Source organism: Gadus macrocephalus, chromosome 6 (genome assembly GCF_031168955.1).
Source record: "Gadus macrocephalus chromosome 6, ASM3116895v1".
In the NCBI taxonomy this organism is placed as follows: Eukaryota; Metazoa; Chordata; class Actinopteri; order Gadiformes; family Gadidae; genus Gadus; species Gadus macrocephalus.
Genome location: NC_082387.1, coordinates 9,868,538 through 9,892,523, shown reverse-complemented (window position 1 = coordinate 9,892,523; position 23,986 = coordinate 9,868,538). Strand labels below are relative to the sequence as shown.

General features: G+C 45.8%; 1 protein-coding gene across 1 annotated transcript in view; it reads left to right on the top strand.

Annotated features, from left to right (window-relative positions):
* Positions 1-23,986, top strand: part of LOC132459438 (collagen alpha-1(V) chain-like) — a 32,184-nt gene that overhangs the window by 3,031 nt on the left and 5,167 nt on the right. Inside the window, exons 2-25 of the mRNA XM_060053978.1 lie at positions 3,762-3,909; positions 4,304-4,465; positions 4,766-4,958; positions 5,488-5,613; positions 6,088-6,162; positions 11,275-11,760; positions 12,270-12,314; positions 12,694-12,813; positions 15,317-15,355; positions 15,607-15,660; positions 15,766-15,819; positions 15,969-16,076; positions 16,616-16,669; positions 16,917-16,970; positions 17,685-17,729; positions 17,924-17,977; positions 18,720-18,764; positions 19,139-19,192; positions 19,315-19,359; positions 19,843-19,896; positions 20,203-20,247; positions 20,361-20,414; positions 22,485-22,529; positions 23,726-23,779. Of these exons, the coding sequence (XP_059909961.1) occupies positions 3,762-3,909; positions 4,304-4,465; positions 4,766-4,958; positions 5,488-5,613; positions 6,088-6,162; positions 11,275-11,760; positions 12,270-12,314; positions 12,694-12,813; positions 15,317-15,355; positions 15,607-15,660; positions 15,766-15,819; positions 15,969-16,076; positions 16,616-16,669; positions 16,917-16,970; positions 17,685-17,729; positions 17,924-17,977; positions 18,720-18,764; positions 19,139-19,192; positions 19,315-19,359; positions 19,843-19,896; positions 20,203-20,247; positions 20,361-20,414; positions 22,485-22,529; positions 23,726-23,779 (2,213 nt within the window). The remainder of the gene's footprint in view (positions 1-3,761; positions 3,910-4,303; positions 4,466-4,765; positions 4,959-5,487; positions 5,614-6,087; positions 6,163-11,274; positions 11,761-12,269; positions 12,315-12,693; positions 12,814-15,316; positions 15,356-15,606; positions 15,661-15,765; positions 15,820-15,968; positions 16,077-16,615; positions 16,670-16,916; positions 16,971-17,684; positions 17,730-17,923; positions 17,978-18,719; positions 18,765-19,138; positions 19,193-19,314; positions 19,360-19,842; positions 19,897-20,202; positions 20,248-20,360; positions 20,415-22,484; positions 22,530-23,725; positions 23,780-23,986) is intronic.

Below are 23,986 nucleotides of genomic sequence, written 5' to 3'. Positions count from 1 at the left end.
GCTATCCCTCTGTTGGGTAAGCGATACCTCCGCTGAAACGAATTAGTGTACATTACGTAAAGTGTGCTTTAAGTGTTTGTGTGTTTGAAGGATAGTCTGTTTTCAAACACACACACACACACACACACACACACACACACACACACACACACACACACACACACACACACACACACACACACACACGTCCTTTCATCCTGGACATGATTTGGACTCATTTGTTTGGATCACAAAAGATAAGGAACCCTGTAACTAGCTTTTTCTGCACTGTCATCCTCATCTCTCTAGCGTCTCCTCAGAGGACATCTTGGTTTTGAAGTCTCTCGTTTTACAACTTGGTGTTCCCCCCTTCTACACCCTGACAGAGAACATTCTAGCTCTACTCTCTTCACACTTGACTCACTGACTTGGCATCGTGTCCACACTTGACTTCAACTCTCTGCAGGCTCTCTCTTGGTCGCATATTGTGACCACTTTGGACTATCTGGCGCCGATGTCTGGACCACGTCTCTATTGTACAGGGGTCAAAACTCTCAGTTTTTCCCCCGGAGAGTGACGGTTTCTAAGGTATCCATTTGGATGGATAGTTTGATGTTTTGTGTTGGTTATAGTTCAGAGGAAAGGCCAAAGTGCAGGAAGAGGCCCTGACCCCTACATGTGACCCTTAACTTTGTACGCGTATCACAAAATAAATTAGCTTTCTCTTTGGATAAAATCATTCGCTAATAGCTGAATAACTAAATGGTCAATCTTGGGCATTGCACAGTATAATAAAAGTGGCAGTTTGGTTGCCATGGTGACGTTCAGGTTTAGGTCAACATATCCTAACACTCGTAAACACCCTAACACTTTAACAGTTTTGATATTAAATAAAACTTTAAATCGGCCAACCCATTCCACACACTCTCAACAAACACACACGTACACAAACACACAAACGTACACACACCAATGGCCAAGCTAAACAACCCCTTGACGTCTGTGGCAGGGTTGGAATCAGGAATATATTAGTTTATTTTGTTTGAGGACTCTTGCTTCTTTTGCAACTCTTAAGACCAAATTGGTTATTTGATTTGATTATTTCATGAGGTAAATAGTTTAGATTAGTGCTTAAGTACGGTTCCCACCTGGGGTTCTGCTACAGGTCATTCACTCTCTTCTCCGACTCACTGCCTTGTCCATAAAGGCACAAAGAATCCATGAACTATTGCATAATTCATTTTTATTCAATACGCCGGCAACCGGTTGAGAAGGCCTGATTTCGATACTGACATGATTGATTCCCTATGAGAACCAATGCTCCTCTCTGTGATGATATTCCACCACCATATCTACAGAAGGCATTAAAGCAGCTTGTGGGTCATCACGCCGGTGTCCACAGCAGATCTGGTCCTGGCGATACCCACAATACTCCTGTTGGGTTACACCTTCATAGTCAAATATTTACCTTCCTCCGGTCAGGGAAATTAGGAAATATCTCAGGGTCATGCTCTGGATAGAGGACGGAGAAATATTTGAATGTTGACTAAATCTCTTCATGTCAGCAAGCTTTAGGGTAAACATTCCTGGATAGCTTGACTGTGACCCAAGAGCCTTCCTAACTGACAAATTTTTATTGAATAGGCAGCGTATTTTCAAAATTTTCAGGAGGCATTTTACGCTGGAAAACCAAATTGTAAAAAGCTACTTTTGAGTGAAATACAGTTTATTAATGTTTTTTTATATAAGTAGTTTATTAACAAAGGATACCACACAGTCATACCGCAATATACACCACACCATCAAGTCTTTTAAACCTCAGACAACTAGCATATAGCACGACTATTAACTCCAGTCCAGTGGCTGTGGATCGTCCTGTCTATAATTATCACTCACTCAACCCATTGGGCAGGCTGGCACAGGGAAGCAACAAAGTCCCGCCCCTTCTGTCTGTCTCTGGCCATCTTCCTCACAGTTCCCTGAAACTATTACTGTCAAATGTTTAATTTATGCACATCTTTTATTTCTTATTTGGAGCAGAGGATTCTTATTACATTTTTCGTCTATGCTATTTTAAAGAAACAATGAAGAAAACCACAGGTATCTATTGTATGATAACTTTTTTTTCAGATATAAACTCACTCTTAAAGTTGAACTGCTTAGGGAGTTATTAACCACAACAACAGTCTGTTTTTCAAATGAAGGCTGAAACCAAAGCAGTAAAACCTGGAGGTTCCTGGTCAGAAAATACTGCAAATGATTTTGGCAGCACGAAAACTGTTGAGCTAACTCATCGACAGCTGTTGGATAAGTTCTGGTGAAATACTGTACCCCTCAAGTCTGACTGTACTTAAAGCCGTTACCAAGGCTACAACTTTTTTCCCTGGTTGTGAGGGCGACCAAGGAATGTTCGTAAAAGAGTTGATCGGTTCTTAACAGCTTAGACCTCAGGTTATGGTTGTCAGTCATAATATGCCTTCTTTCCCATGACCATTGAATTGTATAAAATCTACAGTCAATTTCTCTCTCTGTTTATCCATCTCTCTGTTGCTTGATCATTAAGAATATATATTATAATTGGTGATGTAATCGTTTGAATTAACAATTTGAGAGGAAATAATGTATGCATCTTGTCTACCCCACCTACCCCTGTTAACTTGGAGCACACAAGAAGCAGCCCTGTGCTTGTCTCAATAGCTTCCAGGTGTTGGTACCCTGTCTCTTGCATCTTGTCTGTTCCTCCTCCTCCTCCTCCCTTCTCCGCTCCTCTGAACACATGTTCTCAAGATGGCCGCTCTCCCTCACCTGGGCAGGATGCCATATTTCACCTCTGACAAGCTGCACACCTGCATCTGACTTTGGTTTCCCCCCAGAGTCTGCCTGGGCAGAAGAGTCTCCTACTCTCATACCCTAACCTCTACTAGAGGTTAGGGTATGAGACTCTCAGCTGAGAGGTCCTGGGTTCAAACCCTCATGTCCAAAGTCCACCTGTGTGGCGTAAACGATGAACCGGGGATCTCTCTTTCTCTTTATCTCCCCATCTCTTTTTATGCCACTCATGTCCATTAAATATACGCCTGACTTCTGCTTCCATTTACGATCATCCAATCATCTGCAAGATATATTAAAAAGAAGCACATATAGACCCCCATATTCTTATTATGAAGTTTAAACTTATCAAATCTATACCTCCTATTCCTAGTAATTGTCGAAGTGTGTAATAATCACATATTCTTTGTTTTTAGTTGCAGTATATCAGAGTGTGAGCCGTGGGCATGGAACCAGAGGTCAGCAGGTCAGGGTTTAGAGGTCACGCTGGGTGAATGGGGTTAGGACCACAGTTTGGCATTCCTCTATCTGATACACTCTCCGAGCTGTGGCAGATTTTTGAAGCAAGGCTGACATGTTTGGGTGTGTGAAGCATCAAGAGAAATCCGCAAGAAACGAAATTGAAACCAAATCTTCTCCATCATTTCCTCCAACACTCCTCCGCTCTATGTCCCCGTTTCTTACATCAACTTAACTATGATTTTTGAATATCTCGTTTGGGATTAATAAAGTCTTATTTGTTTATATGTGTATGTGTGTGTGTTTGTATTACTTATGAGTTTTATGATTTTGTAAAACCTGAAAAATCCTTGATCAATAAAATAAATTATATGCATATAATATTATGTTTATTATCATGCATCATGCAAATCATTATTAGTCCCAATCCAGAACCTGCTGTGGGCGATCTCACGGCGCTCTATGAGACTATTATGTTTGTCGTGCGTCCACAGAGACGGTGGACGTGCTGGCGAGGTTTTTCCCGGCTGTGGCCGGCACCAACAACGTGAGCGTGACCGTGGACGAGTCCCAGTGCTCCACGCTCCACATCGGCCAGTACGCCTCTCTCACCCTGCCCACCCAGCAGGCGGTAGGACCAAGGTACCGGCGTCACTGGCTAACTCAAGGTCTATTTTACAAAGGATTTCGAAGGGAGGATAGTGCAGTGTTGAGGGTGTGGGACTCCCAGATGACTCTCCAGGTTATATGTAGGCGAGATGCCTCCCAACCGCCACCTGCTGCCTCATGACCTGTACTATCTGGATTCACATACAGTCCTTTGTAAAAACCTTCCGCCAAATTGCTTGATTAATGAATGGCAATAGTCTTAAACAGTAATGACTTGATGAATGCTTGGTAATAAAGTGCATTAGAGATGTCATTAGACAAGTTTAGATGAAGTTGATTTTATCGCACCCAGTTGGATCACGATGAACAGTAATTGATAACAGAGGCGTCCGTGTGTTGATGGTGGGTGTTGACTCCTCCTCTGCAGGTTTGCGGAGGAGTTCAGTGTGCTCATGGAGGTCCTCAGCTGGCAGAGGGCGGAGGAGAGCTCCCTGCTGACCCTGCTGGACTACGACCTCCACCTCCACCTGCAGATCCGCCTCGGACCCCGCTCCCTCACCTACATCTCCACCCAGCATCGCGACTACGAGTGCGCCTCGATATCTCACCCCTACTCCCACCGCCGCCTTTACCGATACCACCGCCTACACCACCACCATCTTTACCGATACCACCGCCAACATCTCCACCACTACCACTTAAGCCTCCACCTACACCACCTCCAATACCACCATCATAACTACGTCCACCACCACCACCTCTCCCCTAAAACCAACCACCACCTCCTCCAGCCCCACCACTCACCACGGCCAACGAGCCACATCGTTGGCCGTGGTCCGTGCTCGCTCTCCACTCTTGGGTCTGATCCGTGCCTTTGACCCTCCCCCAGGTTCCCGGTGGGCGATCTGCACGACGGGCGGTGGCACCGGGTGTCCGTGGGGGTGTCGGTGGCGGGGCTGGCGCTCTACGTGGACTGCAGCCTGGTGGAGAGGGTGCACTGGCCCTACCGGGGCCAGGGCATCAGCACCGAGGGCCTGGTGATACTGGGGGGAATCCTGGAGAGCTTCGAGACCCCGTTTGAGGTGAGAGCTCCGACACTGGGGGGGCCCTGGTGGTCTATATCGCTCCTGAGTTTGCGAGTACTTTGGGACGCAAACATAGTTGCAAAAAAAAAGAAAACAGAAAGTAGAGTTGTTTATTATAGAACGTTAACAAACACTATTAATATCAAATGTGTTTTGAATAATCCTCTTTTATGTGATTCCTTTTTCTCCTTCATTCATACTATCAAGCCAAGCTGCTCATTTCATCTTCCCTGTACTGTTTTTTGCCTTGTTTATGGTGTGCATTGCACACACTTATCCCCTCCGTTGCTGATTGAGGAACTAGGGGCCCTTGTGGGATAACATTCCCTACATCCCGTGCTCTGGCTGAAATATGAGCCACCTGCCCCAGGTCGAGGAGAGTGGCGGCAGAACAGCCTCTTACAGACTCTTCCATCATGCACCTCTCCCCGCGGACCGCAGGCCTGTCTGTGACTGATGAACGGTGTGTGTGAAGGGGGGGGGGGGGAGGCTGCTGTCGTCTCTAATCTCCGTGGTGTGTCCCCAGGGGGCGATGAGGCAGCTGACCCTTGTGATGGGGGACCCCGACTCAGCCAGACATCACTGTACTCTCCCTCCGCCTGACTGTCCACGCCCCACCCACAGAACACCCAGAACGGAGCTCTCACGTCGGGTAACACGCACACCCTGAGCCCCCCCCCCCCCCCCCCCCCCCCCCCCCCGGCCCCTGGACGTCACGGGTTTCTCTGTACATGACATCACTCAATGTCCAGCAAGCGGCTTGCCTTCCTTTCTGTTTCTTCTTCTTGTGCTGTAGTTTCAGTTTCACATCATGCTAGATAATTAGGCAGACAAACACACCAATATTCAAATTGTGCTAGTTTAATATAACAAATGGTATCAAGTTAAGTTATTAATGTTCATGTTTTTGTTGTTCATTTGTTCTTATTTGTCCTTACACTTATTTTTACTTCAATAACTTCAGTGATATTATCAGGTATTTAAATATGGATACAGCTATATACACACCCTTTGCCTTAATGTTTCATGGTTGTAGTGTAGTACTTGAAAGACGAGGTTTAAGTGTGATCATTAAAGGTTTTACTAAATGTGAGCGCTGTTTCCTCTGGATTGATTTTGGACTCAGGACTCCGAGTCGTTGTACGGTGGCGGTGGCTCCAACATGGCGGAGGGCTCCGGCGATGACGGGGACGACCGGCTGGTGAGTCGATTAGCTTACGAGCCCTCTCGGTCCGTTGCTCCGTGGCTGACGTAGCGCTGGGGATGTCGACGGCCGGGTGATTCAGTCTGCAGCTCTGGTTCTGCCCTGAGGCCTCGCTCCAGACGGAACAGGGGGGAACCTGCGGGGGGGTGTCTGGGGGACAATTCTTATCACTGTGACGGACAGGCGTGTACAAATAGCAGACGATGCATGCTTGCAAGGCGCAGATCCTGTGTTATTGTGGTGATGCGACGGCAGCGTTGTAAAAGGCAGTTAACGTGAAGTCCATGTTGTGGTGGACTTCAAAGATGGGATCTAGAGTCGTGGTATTTCTTCTTCAGAAGAAATTCTTCTCTCATTCAATCTCCCAAAATATTTTTCTTTGTCTACTGATCTGGAACGCCGTGAATTGATTAAAAACATTCCAAAGCGATGCATATGACATCAATGACTTGTATGTATGCATGTGCATGTAGCTGTGTGTGCGTGCGTGCGTGTGTGTATTTATGTGTGTGTGTGTGTGGTTTCTGTATGGGTCAGTTAGTTGACATGAATGTTACCTGGAGGGGTTGTTACAAGGGGATCATCTCACATTTGTCAGTTGTTGCTGTTGTGTGTTTCACATTAATATTAAAGCTGTTCTCAGTTTCTCAACAATTCAAACAAAGAGCAGATGTAGGTTCCTCCGTCCTGTCTGTAGCAGCAAACGGTTTGAGGCTTTTAGTTTAGGTTAACAGGAGCCGATCGAGACAGAAAGATCTAGCAAGGGGAGTTTACTCCTTTTGATATCAACTCAATAATCGTCCCTGGTAGATGAGCATTTTCTGCTGACTTCCCATGATGCATTTCACTTCTTCAGAGAGAGAGAGAGAGAGAGAGAGAGAGAGAGGAGAGAGAGAGAGAGAGAGAGGAGAGAGAGAGAGAGAGAGAGAGAGAGAGAGAGAGAGAGAGAGAGAGAGAGAGAGAGAGAGAGAGAGAGAGAGAGAGAGAGAGAGAGAGAGAGAGAGAGAGAGAGAGAGAGAGAGAGATTTTTTTGCAGTAGATGTGACGCTTGTTTCATCTGGTGACACACGTGTTTGTTTTGAAGAGAAACTCCATAGTGTGATTTCATCCTTTTTATATATATATTCAAGAATGTTTCAGTTATGATGAAAGTGTGAGTAAATAAGTGTGTACTCCTTTGCAGTCCCTTTTCAAGGATTTAATTAATATCTTAACCTGTAGTTATAATGTTGATAGGATGTTGGCATCTTCTTTGAACCAGTAATCCTGGAAGTCACAGAGAGATGGTTAAGAGTATGTTACCTCAAACTTATCCAAACTTCTGTTTACTCCCACGCTGCACGACAGGAGTAAACATTCTAAAGAACTGCCGTTGGCCCGGCCTAGAGGTTGTTCTTTCTACTTGTACACTATCCTGTACCCACAGACTAGTGTTTAAGTATCTCTGTACTTGTACTCTCCCAGAGTAGCATTTCATTATCCCATGTAAGGTAGTGTTTTGCTTTCTTCTGTTGTCATTGCCAGTGTTTTCCTCTCATCTCAGATTGCACCGCTTTCTCCTCCTCTTGTCCCGGTAAACCGAACTATGCGTGGCTTGTCATTTCACCGTCACCGACCACAGCTCACGTTTCAGACGGTGACCCGGGCGACAACAACTCTGTGGTTTAACTCTCTCTTGTCCAACAATACGTTGGGTTCCCTCTCCCTGTGAACACGGTACACCAGCTCTAAGCACTGCCTCTGCAGCTCAACACAAACCACATGTTGGACAACCACATGTTGGCCTCCACAGTATGGCTGCCGTTGACAGTCGCTATAGCAGCCCTGTTTATAAAGAGACACAAAGTGTGTATTTATAACGGGACTCGCCATGGTCAACCCCGTAACTTACTGCTGTTGTTCAACCCGGTTGCCATGGTTATTGAGACATTAACCAGCTCCCTAACCAGCTCCTTAACCATGGGAAATGTTGGTCAGTCAGAGGCGTAGTGTTTGCATCCAAACACACACTTCTCTCTCCTCCGACACCAGAGAAGTGGAAGGTGAGGGGGGGTTGGGGGGAGGGCCGGGGGGGGGGGGGGGGGGCCCTTGGTTGAGGATGGTGAGGCTGTGGTGGGATCGGAGAGAGGCTTGGCGCGGGGAAGGGAGGATGGAGCCGGGTAGGGGTGTGTGCCGGTGGGTTGGCATTAGGAGCCGGGTCCGGGACGTCAGCTAACTGTAGTCCTACTGTACTGGGGAGGGTTGAGGAGGAGGCGGGGCCTGGGACAGGGCAGTACAGTGGGCTGTAGAGCCCAGCGGTACCACAGCCGAGCGTGGACCTGCTGAAGTCATGTGGTTCCTGGTAGACCTGCTTCTGGTCTGCCTCCTGCTGCAGGACCCGCTCTGCCTCGCGGGAACGCACACCGGCACTCAGGCGGTAGGTGGAGGGGAGATGGAGGGGAGATGGAGGGGTGGATGTTGGGAGGGAAGGAGGGATGGAGGGATGGATTGAGTTTTCAGGGGTAGGATTGCACTGTCAAACTCTTTTTCGTGTTTTATTCTGTTTATATAAAAGTGTTTTTACGTGTTTATCATGTATTTTTGTACTTGCGTTGTCAGAGGACAATACTTCCTCATTTTCTGCACTGCATAGTGATGTGTCAATCAAGTATCAAATGCCTAGGATGTATTATTTTATCATTAGCCTTTCAATAATGAAAACAAATCTGTCACTTTTCGGATGACTGGCCTATTCACTCAGGAGCTGTAGGTTTGATTCATATGGTTGACAGTAGTTCTTGCTATGGTTCCACTCCCTGAGCTGAACTGGTTGCTGCTTCAGTAACCTAATAGCGTGACGCACTGCGTCAGGGACGCGCGCGTCTTAGCTCCCTGTTAGCCTTCATGCGGTTCGTCCTTCGTTACAGTATGCCTCTTCTTGGCATACAATCCCTGGTTCTTGTTCATTCATGGAATTCTCTTTTTTCGATGTTTCCAGGGTACCTCTCTGCGGAAAGGTTCTGTGTTCAATCCCCAGGGCCCGCAGCCTAACTGTAGGTCATTCTAGACTAGAGCATTATGTCATTACACCGATCTGCTCCTTCATGACGTATCTGTGCCCACTGAAGGTGTAAGCATCTACTATGATGACTAGAATATAGATGTCGGTCTATTATCTTCCTCATTCATGGTTTCTCTTCTTTTCTGCCAGTTTTTTGTACAATGGTATTTTCTTCTGGTGTGTTTGCCGCGGTTTACCATAGTTTTTTTGTTGTTGTTGTTGCTGTTTTGGTCTTGGTCAGGTTTCTCTTGTGAAGGAAATGTTTGTTCTCTGATTGAGACTAAACACCTGGCTTAATGAAGACTAAACGGTATCTCTTGCTGTAAATCCAGAGGTCAGTGAAGACATTCCTGGTTCCTACAACATGATGGACCCTCAGTTATCCCCTGACCTCACATGCTTTAGAGTAGACCGCAAATCTGCTGCACAAACACACACAGGAAGAGCATCAAAGTATTCATAGGAATAACTAATGCCAATTAGTATTCCAGGTTAATCAATTGAAAAGTGATTACATATTGACCATCCTTATGTATGTGAAGGAACAGGGGTGTCCTGCCATATGAACAGTGAAACCCTTTAAGACTGTAGCTGCCTTTCAGATTAAAAAACTCTCAACACTAGCATATTCCAGAGGCTTAACTTGATCAGCCAATCAGAGCACTCGTATCATAATTGATCACTTGGTTGATAACTCTGAGCTGCAGTTCACTGCTCTCCCTCAAAGTCAACCTTAGACCTCATCTGGTGTAGGAGAGCATGGAACATTTAATTAACCTTACAGTTAGACCAGTATAAATGGTGCTAACCAGTTTAGTTGAACCAATACTAACTATTCTTAACCTCCCCTAACTGGTCTTAGCCAGTATCATTGAACCAGTTCACTAATACAGTCAAACCAGTCCCAACAAGTGCAGTTGAATCAGTCCTAACCAGTACAGATAGTGGTTTTAACCAACCCTAGAAACTAGTTTTACCAGGACAACCCTGTACAGTTAAACCAGTCTTAACTAGTACAGTCGTAAACAGTGCTGCCGGAAGTCTTATCCAGTGCAGTTAAACCACTGCTACCCAGTGTTAACCCGTACAGTTAAACCAGTGCAACTTGATCTTAACCAGTACAGTTTATAACCAGTGTGACCGGTATTATACATGGCCGTAACCAATTTACAAACAGTCTTAAGCAGTTATAGGGTGCAGCTAGTTGCCAGCGTGTTCCAGTGGCGTGTATGATACAGGGCAAAGTGCTACAGGTGGGGGTGGTTGGATGGGAGTCTGACGTTGGTGTTTGCTCTGCTATTTCTGCTTGTGATGACGTGTGATTATTCAAGCAGCGCGGCCTCCTCCTCTTCCTCCCCCTCTTCCTCCTCATATAAAACATTTGGTTGTACTACCCGTTGGTACGCTCTGCCACTGTCAACACACTAGAGACAGACCCTCGCACAGTAGCAGTATAAGCAAACTCTCTTTCTGTCTGTCTCTACCTCGCTGTCTCTCTCTCCGTGTGTCTCTCTGTCTGTCTGTCTTTCTCCCTGTGTCTCTCTCATTCTGCTTTTTGCCCACGACAGTGTGAGTTCAACCAGAATAAAGCTTGTGTGTGTGTGTGTGTGTGTGTGTGTGTGTGTGTGTGTGTGTGTGTGTGTGTGTGTGTGTGTGTGTGTGTGTGTGTGTGTGTGTGTGTGTGTGTGTGTGTGTGTGTGTGTGTGTCTGTTTGTGTGTGTTACGTACCTGTACCTGCTCCAGTTCTCATAAATACTCAGGAGATGTTCAGAACTCCCCTCCAGACTTGGAATATTGACGTTTGACAACAGAGTTGTCAATGTGTCTGAGTCTGCATTTCTGTCTGTATGAGTGTGTACATGTTTCTTCAAGTTCTCAGTGAAGAATGCTGAGAGTCAGTGTGTGTGTCTGCGTCTGTGTGTGTGTCAGAATATTGGTCTGACACAAACACGGTTGTGCACCAAACACTGTTTAGTGGTCAATTTTACATATATTGTGTTAGATTTCAGCTTATTTCTAAACGGTTCAGACAGCAGTAAAACTATAATACTTCTTTCCTTGTTTCCCAGAATCCCCTGCTGCAGAGCAATCCTATAGAGTCAGCCCATGACGATGAATCGGAGACCGGCTTCGCACTGGTCGCAGAAACCACATTCCTTCACGAAGTCAGGGGGCAGTCCAACGCTAAACTCCCCGAGGTCATCCAGTCCTCCGACGAAAAAGGAGGAAAACCCACCTGGGAGATATTCCGGTCGGACACGACCACACACAACGTCATTGACCTCGACGGCAAAGCGCAAAGCTGGCTCAACGTCAGCTCCCACGCGGAGGAACGCGCCATTCCGTCTGTGAAACCCGTCCCTCCAGAACACGGGAAGAGCACACGTATGATTGGTTCCCGTCCGCAGACCCCAGCCAATGACGTGCGAGGGCCAGGAGAAGCTTTAGCAACAGTGGCAAGAAAAGAAGGGGAAGTGATCGTCGTCGGTTCCCAGGAAAGGAAGTATCGACTCGTGGCTGGACCTCCCGGCCCGGTCGGGCCGTGGGGAAAAAGAGTGGGTCTTTCTCTCTCTCTCTCTCTCTGTCTCTCTGTCACTCTCTATTTTTGTTTCCCTCATTTGGAACGGCAGAACAGATATCTTTTGTTACTGTCCATGAATGACTCAAGCCATTAGAAAGGGCATAAAAACACACACAGGATGCAGCACATTAATTGCCCCTGTGTGAGTTATGTCATGGCCACAGTGCCTAGCCCCCGCTCTATAATCAGACCTATATTTGGTTCTAAGGGGAGGTTGCCGTTGTGTTGAACAAACTAAAACCACATCAACGCCCGACCCTACCCTCGCTGCACATCCACTTAGAGAGATGATGGGGGCCAAACAGGAGGAACTGTTTAAGACGTGAGAAGCTAGCGAGGCGCCACAGGGACCTTACTCTTTCCTAGCGATGCCTTGTAGCTGCTGCCAGCCGCCGCAGGCCGGTGCCAGGCCAGCCACTGGTCCGGTCGCTGGGCTGTTAGCGTGTGGTCAGCGCTGGCTCACTGGTTCTCTGTCTCCCACAGGGATGCGCCGGCAGAGAGGGCGACTTCGGCTTCCCCGGCGACAAGGTAGGATGTGTGCTGCTTGTCGTCGGTTGTGTGATGGGTTTTAGTGCTTATCTTTTATAAAAAAATCTATATAAATATGGATTTAAAAACATTGAATGCATCTTGGAATAAGATGGAAAATGTGAGAAGGGTCTTTGGCCTCATTCAAGCCCAGAGTGATTTCAGATGAACGGTTAATGTTGTATGGTTAGGAAATTCAGTCGGAGGGATGGAACATGATCGCACATTAGCCCAGTCATTTTCTTTTCCTTCACGGCTCGACAATGATGGGTCTACTGTTCGGGTTGAACACATCAAAAGTGTCCCGTCTTCCAAGCCCTAAATGGATTTTTCGCAGTTATATTGTCATGGAAACCGTTGTTTGCCCTTGCTGTTCCAGGGTTCCCAGGGGTATCCAGGCCTGGAGGGGCGGAGAGGGGAACCAGGGCCACCCGGGCCCCCAGGACTGCCCACCCTGTACCTCGGCAGAAGCACTAAAGACGACCGGGCCGCTTTCTCTGTACGTGGGGCAGGTTTGGATCAGGCCACCGCCTTGAACATCGAAAGTCCAACTCTTGGTCCTCGGCGACAAAAATGATACAAAAAACACACAAATAGTGCAAAGCTAATTTTTCTGTGTCTGTGTGTGCCAGCGTGGCACAATGGATGACTCCATACCAGACTTTCACATCCGCACATTTTGCTTTCTATACCTATTGCGCCTTCCTGTATACACTTTGTATTTAATTTGGCCTGACTTATTTATCAGGATTTCATTATTATTATAATCCTTACAGCATGTAAGGATTGCTGGACATGTATCCCTTGAGTGTGGCTTGGTATGGATGGTCTACGAAAGGGTAGAGTCTACAGACTTCTGTCCGAACTATGTTCTGCGTTTTAACTAGTGAACAATAGAACTATAGGTAATTTGTACGCTTTATATGGTTGATAACATCATGGCCTACAGTGAGTCTTTAAGATAGTTTTACTAGCTCAAGTTGGAACTGGAACAGTGAGTGAAGAACATCCACAGTGGTTTAGCTAGCTGGTTATTATCTTAAGGCCAACCAAACACTAAAACCAACCCACAGACTACAGTTCTAGAATGATTACACACACTATTTCTGATCCTTCGTATTGGTGCAGAGTGACATCACCTGGCACTGATTTCAGCCAATCAGAAGGAGTAATTGCAATGCTTATATTTAGAAAAAATGCTTATATTTAGGAAGAAAAGGAAAACAACTTCATCCCTTCTGTTTCATTCTGTGAGTGTGCTTTCAACTTTTTGGAACAATCTGCTTCATCACTATGTATGAAATTCTAATATTTTCATCTGATCGAATAGACTAGTATCAAACCCAATCTGATCCCTATACTACGATGAAAATCCCATCTGTTAACTAGAGTAGTATCAAACCCCATCTAATTATTAGATTACTATCAAACCCATCTGATCACTAGACTTGTATCAAACCCCATCTGATCACTCGACTGGAGTACACCAACAAAACTCTGTGAACTCATCTGTGTACAATATCCTAATAGTAAAACACGTTGCCTCCCAGTACCTTCATGTTACCGGGTTTCATCCCCAAAGTCTACAGTCTACCAGTGGGCCTCCTTGAGCAAGATTAACCCTAACCCCTGCCTGATCCTTAATGACGTGTATCTAAACAAAGTCAATGTAAACCATTGAACACAGCAGTACAGTCAGTGCAACTTATATTTTAAGAAGTGTAGCACGCACACGGATCTGGCCGCACACGCTGCCTCTCACTCCTGTGTGTCGGTTCCAGGCATTATACACATCTACACAACAAGACCCCCCACCCTGACACCCGTTGCCACCCATGGTCACCCCCCCCCAACCACAACCTCTTCAAACACCCCGATACCACACACACACATCACAGACCTCCCCCCCCCCCCCCACACCCCTGGCCCTCCCCGCCAGACTCCACCACCACCACCTCCCGGCCCTCTCTCCTGGGTCAGCGCTGTGTCTCGCCGCCCCCCCTTGCGGTGGTCGGGGGGCTGCGTCGGGGCTGAATGGAGCCCAGTGTTGGCCCTCTCATCGGGGGAGACAGTGGCTGCTCTGACTGGCTGCTAAGCTGCTCCAGACCCGTAGCTAAGATTACCAGGGGAGGTCTGACACTCAGTGCCACCGTACACACACACACTCAGGAACACACTGACGCACACTCACTCGGGGACACACACACACACACACACACACATACACACGCTCAGAAGCACGCACACACACACACACACACACACACACACACACACACACACACACACACACACACACACACACACACACACACACACACACACACACACACACACACACACACACACACACACACACACACACAGGTTGTCCCGAGGGGGACAGCACAAGCACTCTAGTCCAAGACAAATATAACCTAGAAAAGCTGAGCTGCATGGTGTCTGTGACTCTACCACCATGCTAGAGGGACAGATCGTCAGACACACACGCACACGCACACATATACACACACACACACACCACTCGATGGTTCGATCTCATCATCCATAAAACCAGAAGACTGGACTTGCTCTCGTCTCAACACCTCGTCCTTTACCTCGGGGCAGCACTGTCCTTGAGCTTACCACCACCAGCTTCCTGTTCTGCAGAACGCACATTGGCCTCTGATGGTAGCTCTTCACTCTGCTACTACTAAACTGATGGATCGCTCACCTGCCTGATGAATGCAGGGCACAAGGTTTAAACCAGAGAGAGGTTATAATAGCTCTAGAGATCCTAGATCTGTTTTTCAGCCCTTTTCTAGTTCAGGCTGTGAATACCATCTTTTATAATTTCAATTAGATATTATAAAAAAGAAAAGTGTATAATTTGGTGGGCATAGTATCTAAATTGGCGTTAAATACTGTGAATTGAACACCTAACCCTGGCACTATCAATGTCCTGCCTAACCCGTTGAGTCACAGAGGGAATCAAACCTAACTGTTATATTTGTGTTTTCCAGAACTCCTACTTCTACCATCTGCTGCGAGCCGGTTGGCCGGTGAGTTCTGACCCAGCTCCATAAGGTTGTCATGCAGGCAGTGAATACACGCATACGTACAGACACACACAGGCACAGACAGGCACACACAGACACACACAGGCACAAATGCACTCTTACCACTCTACATTTCCACTTTAAATCACACTCCATCATTGAGTCATATATTATGCTTTTTTTTGTGGTATCATCAGCTTGTTTCTTAACTGCGGTGTCACTGAGGGTGTCCCTGTGTTTGTGTTTGGTTGTAGACAGTACCGGGGGACCCCGGGGCCATCGGGGAGACGGGGCGACCAGGGCCTCCCGTGCGTCGTCTTACCTCTTTCGTCTCACCAGCCGTATCTTTATTGATTGTTGTTTTAATATCTAAATCGACCGCTTTTGTGAAACATCCGGTTTTACTCCTGCAGGGAATTCCGGGAGACCAGGGAAGCAGAGGGATGCCCGGCGGGCACGGAGATGTGGTGATTAGCCAATTAGGTTTTCATTGTTAGCGATTGGCCTTAATGAGTTGTCCGGGCCTTTTTAATGAGTCAGTTAATTGCCAATTAAGCAGAAATGTACTGACTAAGGAATGGCTTATTCATGTTGCTCATTTCAATGCATGTTGTAGGGTTACCCCGGGCCGAAAGGCATGATGGGGAATCCAGGGAAGAGTGGCCGGGGTGGGGCCCCAGGTGTGGGCGGGGCCCGGGGCCTACACGGCCCTCCTGGGCTCCAGGTGAGGACCCATCAGCAACACCACCCATTAGTGCTCGGACCAGTTATAAAGGGCTATAACCCCCTCTTAATGGTTTCTGTTTAATCAATTAAAGGGCATCTATTAATTAACCAATCAGCTAATTAACATTTTGGTACATCAATGTGTTGATTGGTGGATTCATGTATTAATTTACATGAGTTAGCAGGTAGGTTTTCCACTTTCCATTACTTACTGGTTTCTCAGCAGCGTTTTTGTTTGAGGAACCACAAACTAAGGAGTTCTCTCTGAATGATTCACACATTTACAAGGGTTCACTTTATTGATCCCAGATGGGAAATTAAGCTTAGGGTAAGGAAGGAGGAGGAAATTTTTTTATGCTTCCATGACGCTCTGTCTTTGTACTCATCTCGCTCACAGCCTCTTGTGGGGCTAATCTCTGGGATCTAACCGCACAATCAGAGCCCGGTGTTGGGCCTGTTATCTAACCCCAGAATTAGGCACGTTGGGCCCGCTGGGACCCATCTGTCGCTGACGCCTGATCTGTTTCCCACTCTCAGGGCCAGCGGGGGTCAAAGGGGGAGACTGCTACGATGGGGGAGCCGGGCGAGGAGGTGAGAGACTCCTCTGTATATGACCTGTATAGATCTGTCTCTTATATAAGTGTATACCTTACATAACCAGACATAACTCTCCACGCTGGGAGAGGGCGGCCTTACGCCCCTCTGCTGCCGGGCTGGGGGAGTTAGTATCTGGGCCTGTGAGCACACACAGAGAGTTCCCTTTATATCTTGAATGGTTTAAAACTCTTTCTTTGAATGCAGGGTTTAAAGGGTTTTAAGCTCTCTCTCTTGACCACAGGGGTTTCCGGGAGAGCCAGGCCCATGCGGGGACAGAGGGAACACCGGATCGAAGGTGTGTGTGTGTGTGTGTGTGTGTGTGTGTGTGTGTGTGTGTGTGTGTGTGTGTGTGTGTGTGTGTGTGTGTGTGTGTGTGTGTGTGTGTGTGTGTGTGTGTGTGTGTGTGTGTGTGTGTGTGTGTGTGCGATAAATTTGAGACCTGATGACATCACCCTGTCGAGCTTGGTAAAGTCATTAATATCATTCATAGTCTCACAAATCAGACATTCGATTAATATTCAAAGTTGACTTTGTTTCATCTCCATATTTGTCTCGACCAATCATGTTGCTAGAGGCGGGGAACTGTAAGCATATAATTGCCTCCTAACAGCAAACGCGAACTTGGCAAGCAGTAGTAAACTGTAACGCACTGTCTGCAAAGGGTTCAAAACAACAATGTGTGTAGAATGGCCACTGTACACGCAGATTACAACCTTCGGAAATCTTCATCGGCTTTGACAAATGAGTTTTCTTTGGCTGATTATATCAGGAAACAGGAGATGAAGTGTATCCCCCCTTTAGTTTCCGGCCCAGGCTCTGTGCTGTCTCCCTTAAGCACTTCTATAGAATTGTATGACCGCTGGTTCCCAGAATACTTACACTTATAAATCAAGTGTGTGTGTGTGTGTGTGTGTGTGTGTGTGTGTGTGTGTGTGTGTGTGTGTGTGTGTGTGTGTGTGTGTGTGTGTGTGTGTGTGTGTGTGTGTGTGTGTGTGTGTGTGTGTTGCAGGGGTTTAAAGGAGAAGAAGGAGACGCCGGACCCTTCGGACCACCTGTAAGACCGACATCACGCCACGCCCACTCTGCTATTTTGGTTTCAATGTATTTCCTGATGACACATTATGTCATGTTAATCAAAGGATTATCAGAACAAAGTCATGATACATTAAGTTCTTCGCAGAGTATCTGTGGATACCTATTATCATATCCGTCATGTCTTGCCATGTGGCGTCATCTTTTTTGATCCAGGGTCTGTTGGGCAAGAGGGGTGTTCAGGGTCTCCCTGGGGCGACCGGACCACAGGTAAGTCACCTCGCATAGGGGTGGGGGTAACAATACCTGTAAGATTGATACCTTGGTATGTAAGCCTTGTATGTAATGTCCACGCCCACAAAGACATGGCGCCACCATCACATTTCGTTGATGTTCAGAGAAGTCAACTGTCTATGGGAGGAATTGTTTGTGTGTTTGTGTGTGGGGGGTGGACTATAAGTTGATTTGGATACAGGTGACTTTATCCTGTTTATATCTTGACTAAATGGTCAATTGTAAATAGTAAAATATGTCTTTTGGTTGATCACCCTTCTGTATATCGTGGACTAGGATTTGGTCTATGGAAGGCCACGCACGCAGACAGACAGACAGACAGACAGACAGACAGACAGACAGACAGACAGACAGACAGACAGACAGACAGACAGACAGACAGACAGACAGACAGACAGACAGACAGACAGACAGACAGACAGACAGACAGACAGACAGACAGACAGACAGACAGACAGACAGACAGACAGACAGACAGACAGACAGACAGACAGACAGACAGACAGACAGACAGACAGACAGACAGACAGACAGACAGACAGACAGACAGACAGACACTTCTAACAAGCACCTGATTGCTAGCAAACTGCAGTTCCCTGTTTAACCAGCGAGGATGCTGAGTATCTAGTTGCTCTTTGACCTCTGTGTGTTTGTTATTGAGGATGCTGATGAGTTTCGGGTTGCTCTTTGACCTCTGTGTTTATGATTTGTTTATTAGGGAGAAGCAGGAGACGAGGGTTTACATGGTCCACTTGGACCAGTGGTGAGCACCTGATCATACTGCACACACACTTCAACCACGACATATTACATATTGTAGTATGTTATTATATTATAGTATGAATAATAGACTGTCCGTAATGTTTACCTCAACTGTATGTTAAATTAAAATTGTTATAGATTTTGTATTTAATTAATTTTTGCAGCCAAGTTTATATACCTGTTTTGTGTGTAGCCATTTTTTCCCTATGTATCATTTTGGAGTTCTTACACTTTATTTATACATTTTGTCATCATTAATCTATCACTGTCCATTGCATTTCTGCAGTGACAGCCTTATCTCCCTTCTGCGTTCACAAAGTACATCTGATCGTATCGGTGATAAGGCATCCGTTTGTTTTCTCCCTGAATCTTCAGGGTGCTCCCGGGGTCACGGGAGTGATCGGACCACAGGGGGTCAACGGCTCTGAAGTGAGTGTGTGTGTGCGTGCGTGCGTGCGTGCGTGCGTGCGTGCGTGCGTGTGTGTGTGTGTGTGTGTGTGTGTGTGTGCGTCTGCGTGTTTCTAATGCGTCCCCTGTGTGTCTCTGTGCAGGGAGATCCAGGGCCGTCAGGTCCCCGGGGTCGTAGGGGCCCTCAGGTAGGCCCCTGCTGCGCTGCTCAACCAATGTGTTAAAGTCAATGGGAAGGGGAAGATACCGCACAGACCCTGCAACAGCAGCCTTGCCCGACGCCTTTCCCGACCGCTTCACGTGTCTCCCAGCGTTTGCAGGAGACACGTGTTTTAATTTGAGTTGTTGAAGAATGAAATGCGTTTTAGTGATTAACTAATACCCTGTCTCTGTATAATAATGCACTTGCTTTCGTCTTTTAAGTTGTGATTGTGAGCTGGTCATTATTGCGTATATCAGGCTCGATTACAATGCAGATACTGTTAAAGATGATAAGAACCAACTGTCTCATCCCATTTTGAATGTCTCCCATAGGCTCTGATGCTTTTGATTTCTGCTGTAGTCTGCTTGTTTCTTTAACTCTGAGTATCTTCCCCACCGTAGAAATGTGGCCTAATGGCCTTATGCAAAGCTAGCGGCAGTTACTGACTGTTATATTACCTCCTCCACAGGGCCCCCCGGGGTCAATGGGTGGGTTGGGCCCTGCCGGGCCCAGAGGGCCCCTGGTAAGAGTTATAGCACACACAAGCTTGTTGTCAACTTAATTAGAGGTTAACAAACACCACCTTTTTTTTTTTTACTTTACCTTTCAATCTTTCATTGATATTATAATAACAGCCAATATGCATTTCAAACCAAAGCTACAAAACTATTATCAAAGTAAATTAAGTCTGAAATTGTATATCTGAGCACATTTTCTATTCAGAAAGGGAGGAATATTGGCTAATACGTTGAATGAATATATATTTTTTATCATGAAGTCGAGTTTTGATGATGACACAAGAGGGGTGACGTTTTTTTGTTGTTTTCAGGGTCAGCCTGGAATCAGTGGCCCTCCAGGTCTAAAGGGTGTTGCAGTAAGTTTTACCCCCCTACGTTTACCTCATTTTATTTATTTTTTGTTACATTATATAAATTCCCTTGATTAAATGGTTAATTTCCGTTATGTACCTTTGCCTGATTTTGACAGGGTGGACCTGGACCAATAGGAAGAAAAGGATTGCCTGGTTTTGAAGGTGACATGGTAAGACACTCTTCTGTGTTACTGTAGGAGTAAGTGGATCTCCTCTGAGTAACTGTACGATGCTGTGCCGTAGTGAATCTCCTCTGAGTTACTGTAGGATGCTCAATAGTAGTGGATCTCCTCTGAGTTACTGTACCATGCTCAATAGTAGTGGATCTCCTCTGAGTTACTGTACCATGCTCAATAGTAGTGGATCTCCTCTGAGTTACTGTACCATGCTCAATAGTAGTGGATCTCCTCTGAGTTACTGTAGGATGCTCAATAGTAGTGGATCTCCTCTGAGTTACTGTACCATGCTCAATAGTAGTGAATCTCCTCTGAGTTACTGTACCATGCTCAATAGTAGTGGATCTCCTCTGAGTTACTGTAGGATGCTCAATAGTAGTGGATCTCCTCTGAGTTACTGTACCATGCTCAATAGTAGTGGATCTCCTCTGAGTTACTGTACCATGCTCAATAGTAGTGGATCTCCTCTGAGTTACTGTAGGATGCTCAATAGTAGTGGATCTCCTCTGAGTTACTGTACCATGCTCAATAGTAGTGGATCTCCTCTGAGTTACTGTAGGATGCTCAATAGTAGTGGATCTCCGCTGAGTTACTGTAGGATGCTCAGTAATAGTGGATCTGCGCTGAGTTTCTCTATGATTCTCACTTATAGTGGTTCTTCTCATTTCTGTTGTCAAACTCAGAAGTAGGGCTTGAAGGAAATATACAACACCACTAATAGTAGGTGTCTAGCTGTAAGGGTGGTCCAGAAGTTATGGGTTTAAACCCCAATGTGTGTCGTCTACCTGTTAGCATCTTTGAGCAAGATGCCCCCTTACCCCTCCGTCTTCATCACGTGTATCCAGAGCATACATTGATAAAAAGCCTCTTAATAAAATGGAATGAACGGTGAACAATTCATTCATCAGTCCTGTTCCAATGTTATAAACATCACACTTGATAGTGATATAGTATCGCTATGCTTTGCACTGAATATTTTGTGAGTGTGTGTGTGTGTGTATATCTAACAATGGTGTCGTAATACAAAACACATCCGATTCTTTCAGGACAGACACACTTAATGGCAAGCTTGTAACATCTGATGCGAGTCTGAGCGTGTTCAAAGAGTGGGCTATTTATAGGGTCATACATCGGTTGCGTGTGTGATACGATTATAAGGGCGGAGCTCACAGTTCATTGGGACATGGAATCATTTATAATTTCTCGTGGCTCCTATACCACATCGTCCATCCTTCAGTCTTTACCATACTGTCTATCTGTCTCTACCAGGGCTGCCAGCTTTAAGGTATGAATTATGGTCCAGTAAAATGTGGATGCATGGTATGAGGTGGACTGGAATCTCCATGTGGCTCCCAGATTTGAACTCCATTCTCTTCCACTTTGAACAACCGGTCTCTTAACCCTCTTAAAGTATACAGTCAAGTGGAGGCCAGGCCCACTGTATCGGTAGCATTTATAAACCAGAAAACATTTATATCTCTACATTGATCCGAAATCTAGGGTTTTATAACCAAGCAGGCTATCATATACCGGGAGTTTGCTGTGTGGCGTGTTTGGGCAGAACTACAAGAATGGAAAAAATAAATAATAATAATGTGTGTGAGGAGATAGTTAATAAATGGACATTTGGGATCCATATGTGTACTTAATATGCCTATGACTAAAAAACTGATAAAAGAATGTCCATGGTCTCTTTTGATATTTAGCATTGTTGGCACATTGAGTAACTAAGACCACTTTCCTTAGATTGAAAACACTTGGCGGAGGAGTCTCCACTCTGAATCTGTATCCATGTTAAAGTGGCAATCTCTGAAGTTCAATGTAAATATATGTCTATGGATTGTGATAAGTCACTATCTATTGCCAAATGAGGTAACGCAATGGTGATGAGCCTACAGACCACTGATGAAAGCCCTTCTATTTGCAGTGTTATTAATGTTTGGAACTGGGTGTCCGCGACAATACGTCCAAAGAAAACAAAACGTAGATTTTCAAGATGACCTTTTTAAGAATATCCACCTCCCAAATCCACTGATCTGACCCCTGTTCACCCCTTTACTTTAGGGAAGGAGTGGAGTTCCCGGTCCAAACGGCTATCCTGGAGACCAAGTAAGAGTTTTTTCCTTCTCATTTAACAAAACGATAAACTGAAGTGAAGGTTTTACAGTGCCGGCTGCACCACACTTTACCTCTAGTGCCATCTAATGGAGGATGATGACGGTGGCATTGATGGTGATGATGATGATGGTGGTGATTATGATGATGATGGTGGTGATGGTGGTGATGGTGGTGATGGTGGTGATGGTGGTGATGGTGGTGGAATGTATTATGCTGTATCATAATGCGTTGTATTTGTTTGAAGCCTTTCAGGGTACTCAAGGTTGCTTAAAAGCAATGGATAACATCTTTAAATAAATAAACAAGAGAAAGAGATATTAACAGTAGACATGACATCACACACACACACACACACACACACACACACACACACACACACACACACACACACACACACACACACACACACACACACACACACACACACACACACACACACACACACACACACACACACACACAGAGCATGGGGTGTGTGCATGTGTGTTTTAGAGCAGGACTGTATCCTTGGAGATGGTGATATGTCTATGTGCAGTCTGACTCTAACTGACGCAACTGCAGTGGAATTTATTAACAGTTGAGTTTACGCTCCACCCCACTGTTTGGACTCATAACATATGCACGGTCTTGTTTAATCTCTGGACATCAATGTTGGTCATGTGGAACCGGACATGTGTGTTTAATCACTGTGTTTTAAATGTTTTTTCCTCCACCAAAAGTGACATGGTCTTCCATTTGATGTTGTATTATCACGGCAGCTGTTAGTACATCCCTTCCTCACGCTCCTCATCCTCTCAAACAGACCAGTTACTGAACGTGCTCAATGAGAGTGGACCTAATTCACCACGGGCCATGTGGGTAGGTTGGGTGGGGAAACCACGACACCTCGATGAAAATGAATTGTACATACATACTACCTGGGCGGGGAAAGGGAATGCAGAACTAAACATGATGCATTGAGTTGTCATGGTTTCCAAAGATCCTATGGTTTAACCATCCAACTAAACAGCATTGCCACTTGGTGAATAAGGTCTATAGACTCCGGATGTACCCCTGCTTCTGCCAAGCAAGATAGGATTAGGCACTTCTTGTTCTTATTTCCCGGTATTCCATAAACTGCAAGCGTCTACTTCCGAACTATGGTAGCATTACAAGGAAACTGATTTCCAATAATTCTCTCTTTCTAGGGCCCCAGAGGATTAGATGGGGATAGCGGAGACCCTGGACTGAAGGGGGACAGAGTAAGGATAATTCAAATACATTGCATAATAAAATTATAATTAATGGAAAAAATACAAAATTATAATAAAAATTGTTGGGCCAAAACTTTGCTTGCCACAGGCAACTGGAATATACATATATTATAACACAAACAGTGTTTTGTGTTTTTGTTATTTTTGAAAAGTGCTATAGAAGTAAATGTTCCTTGCCGTACTTGTACTTAGTGA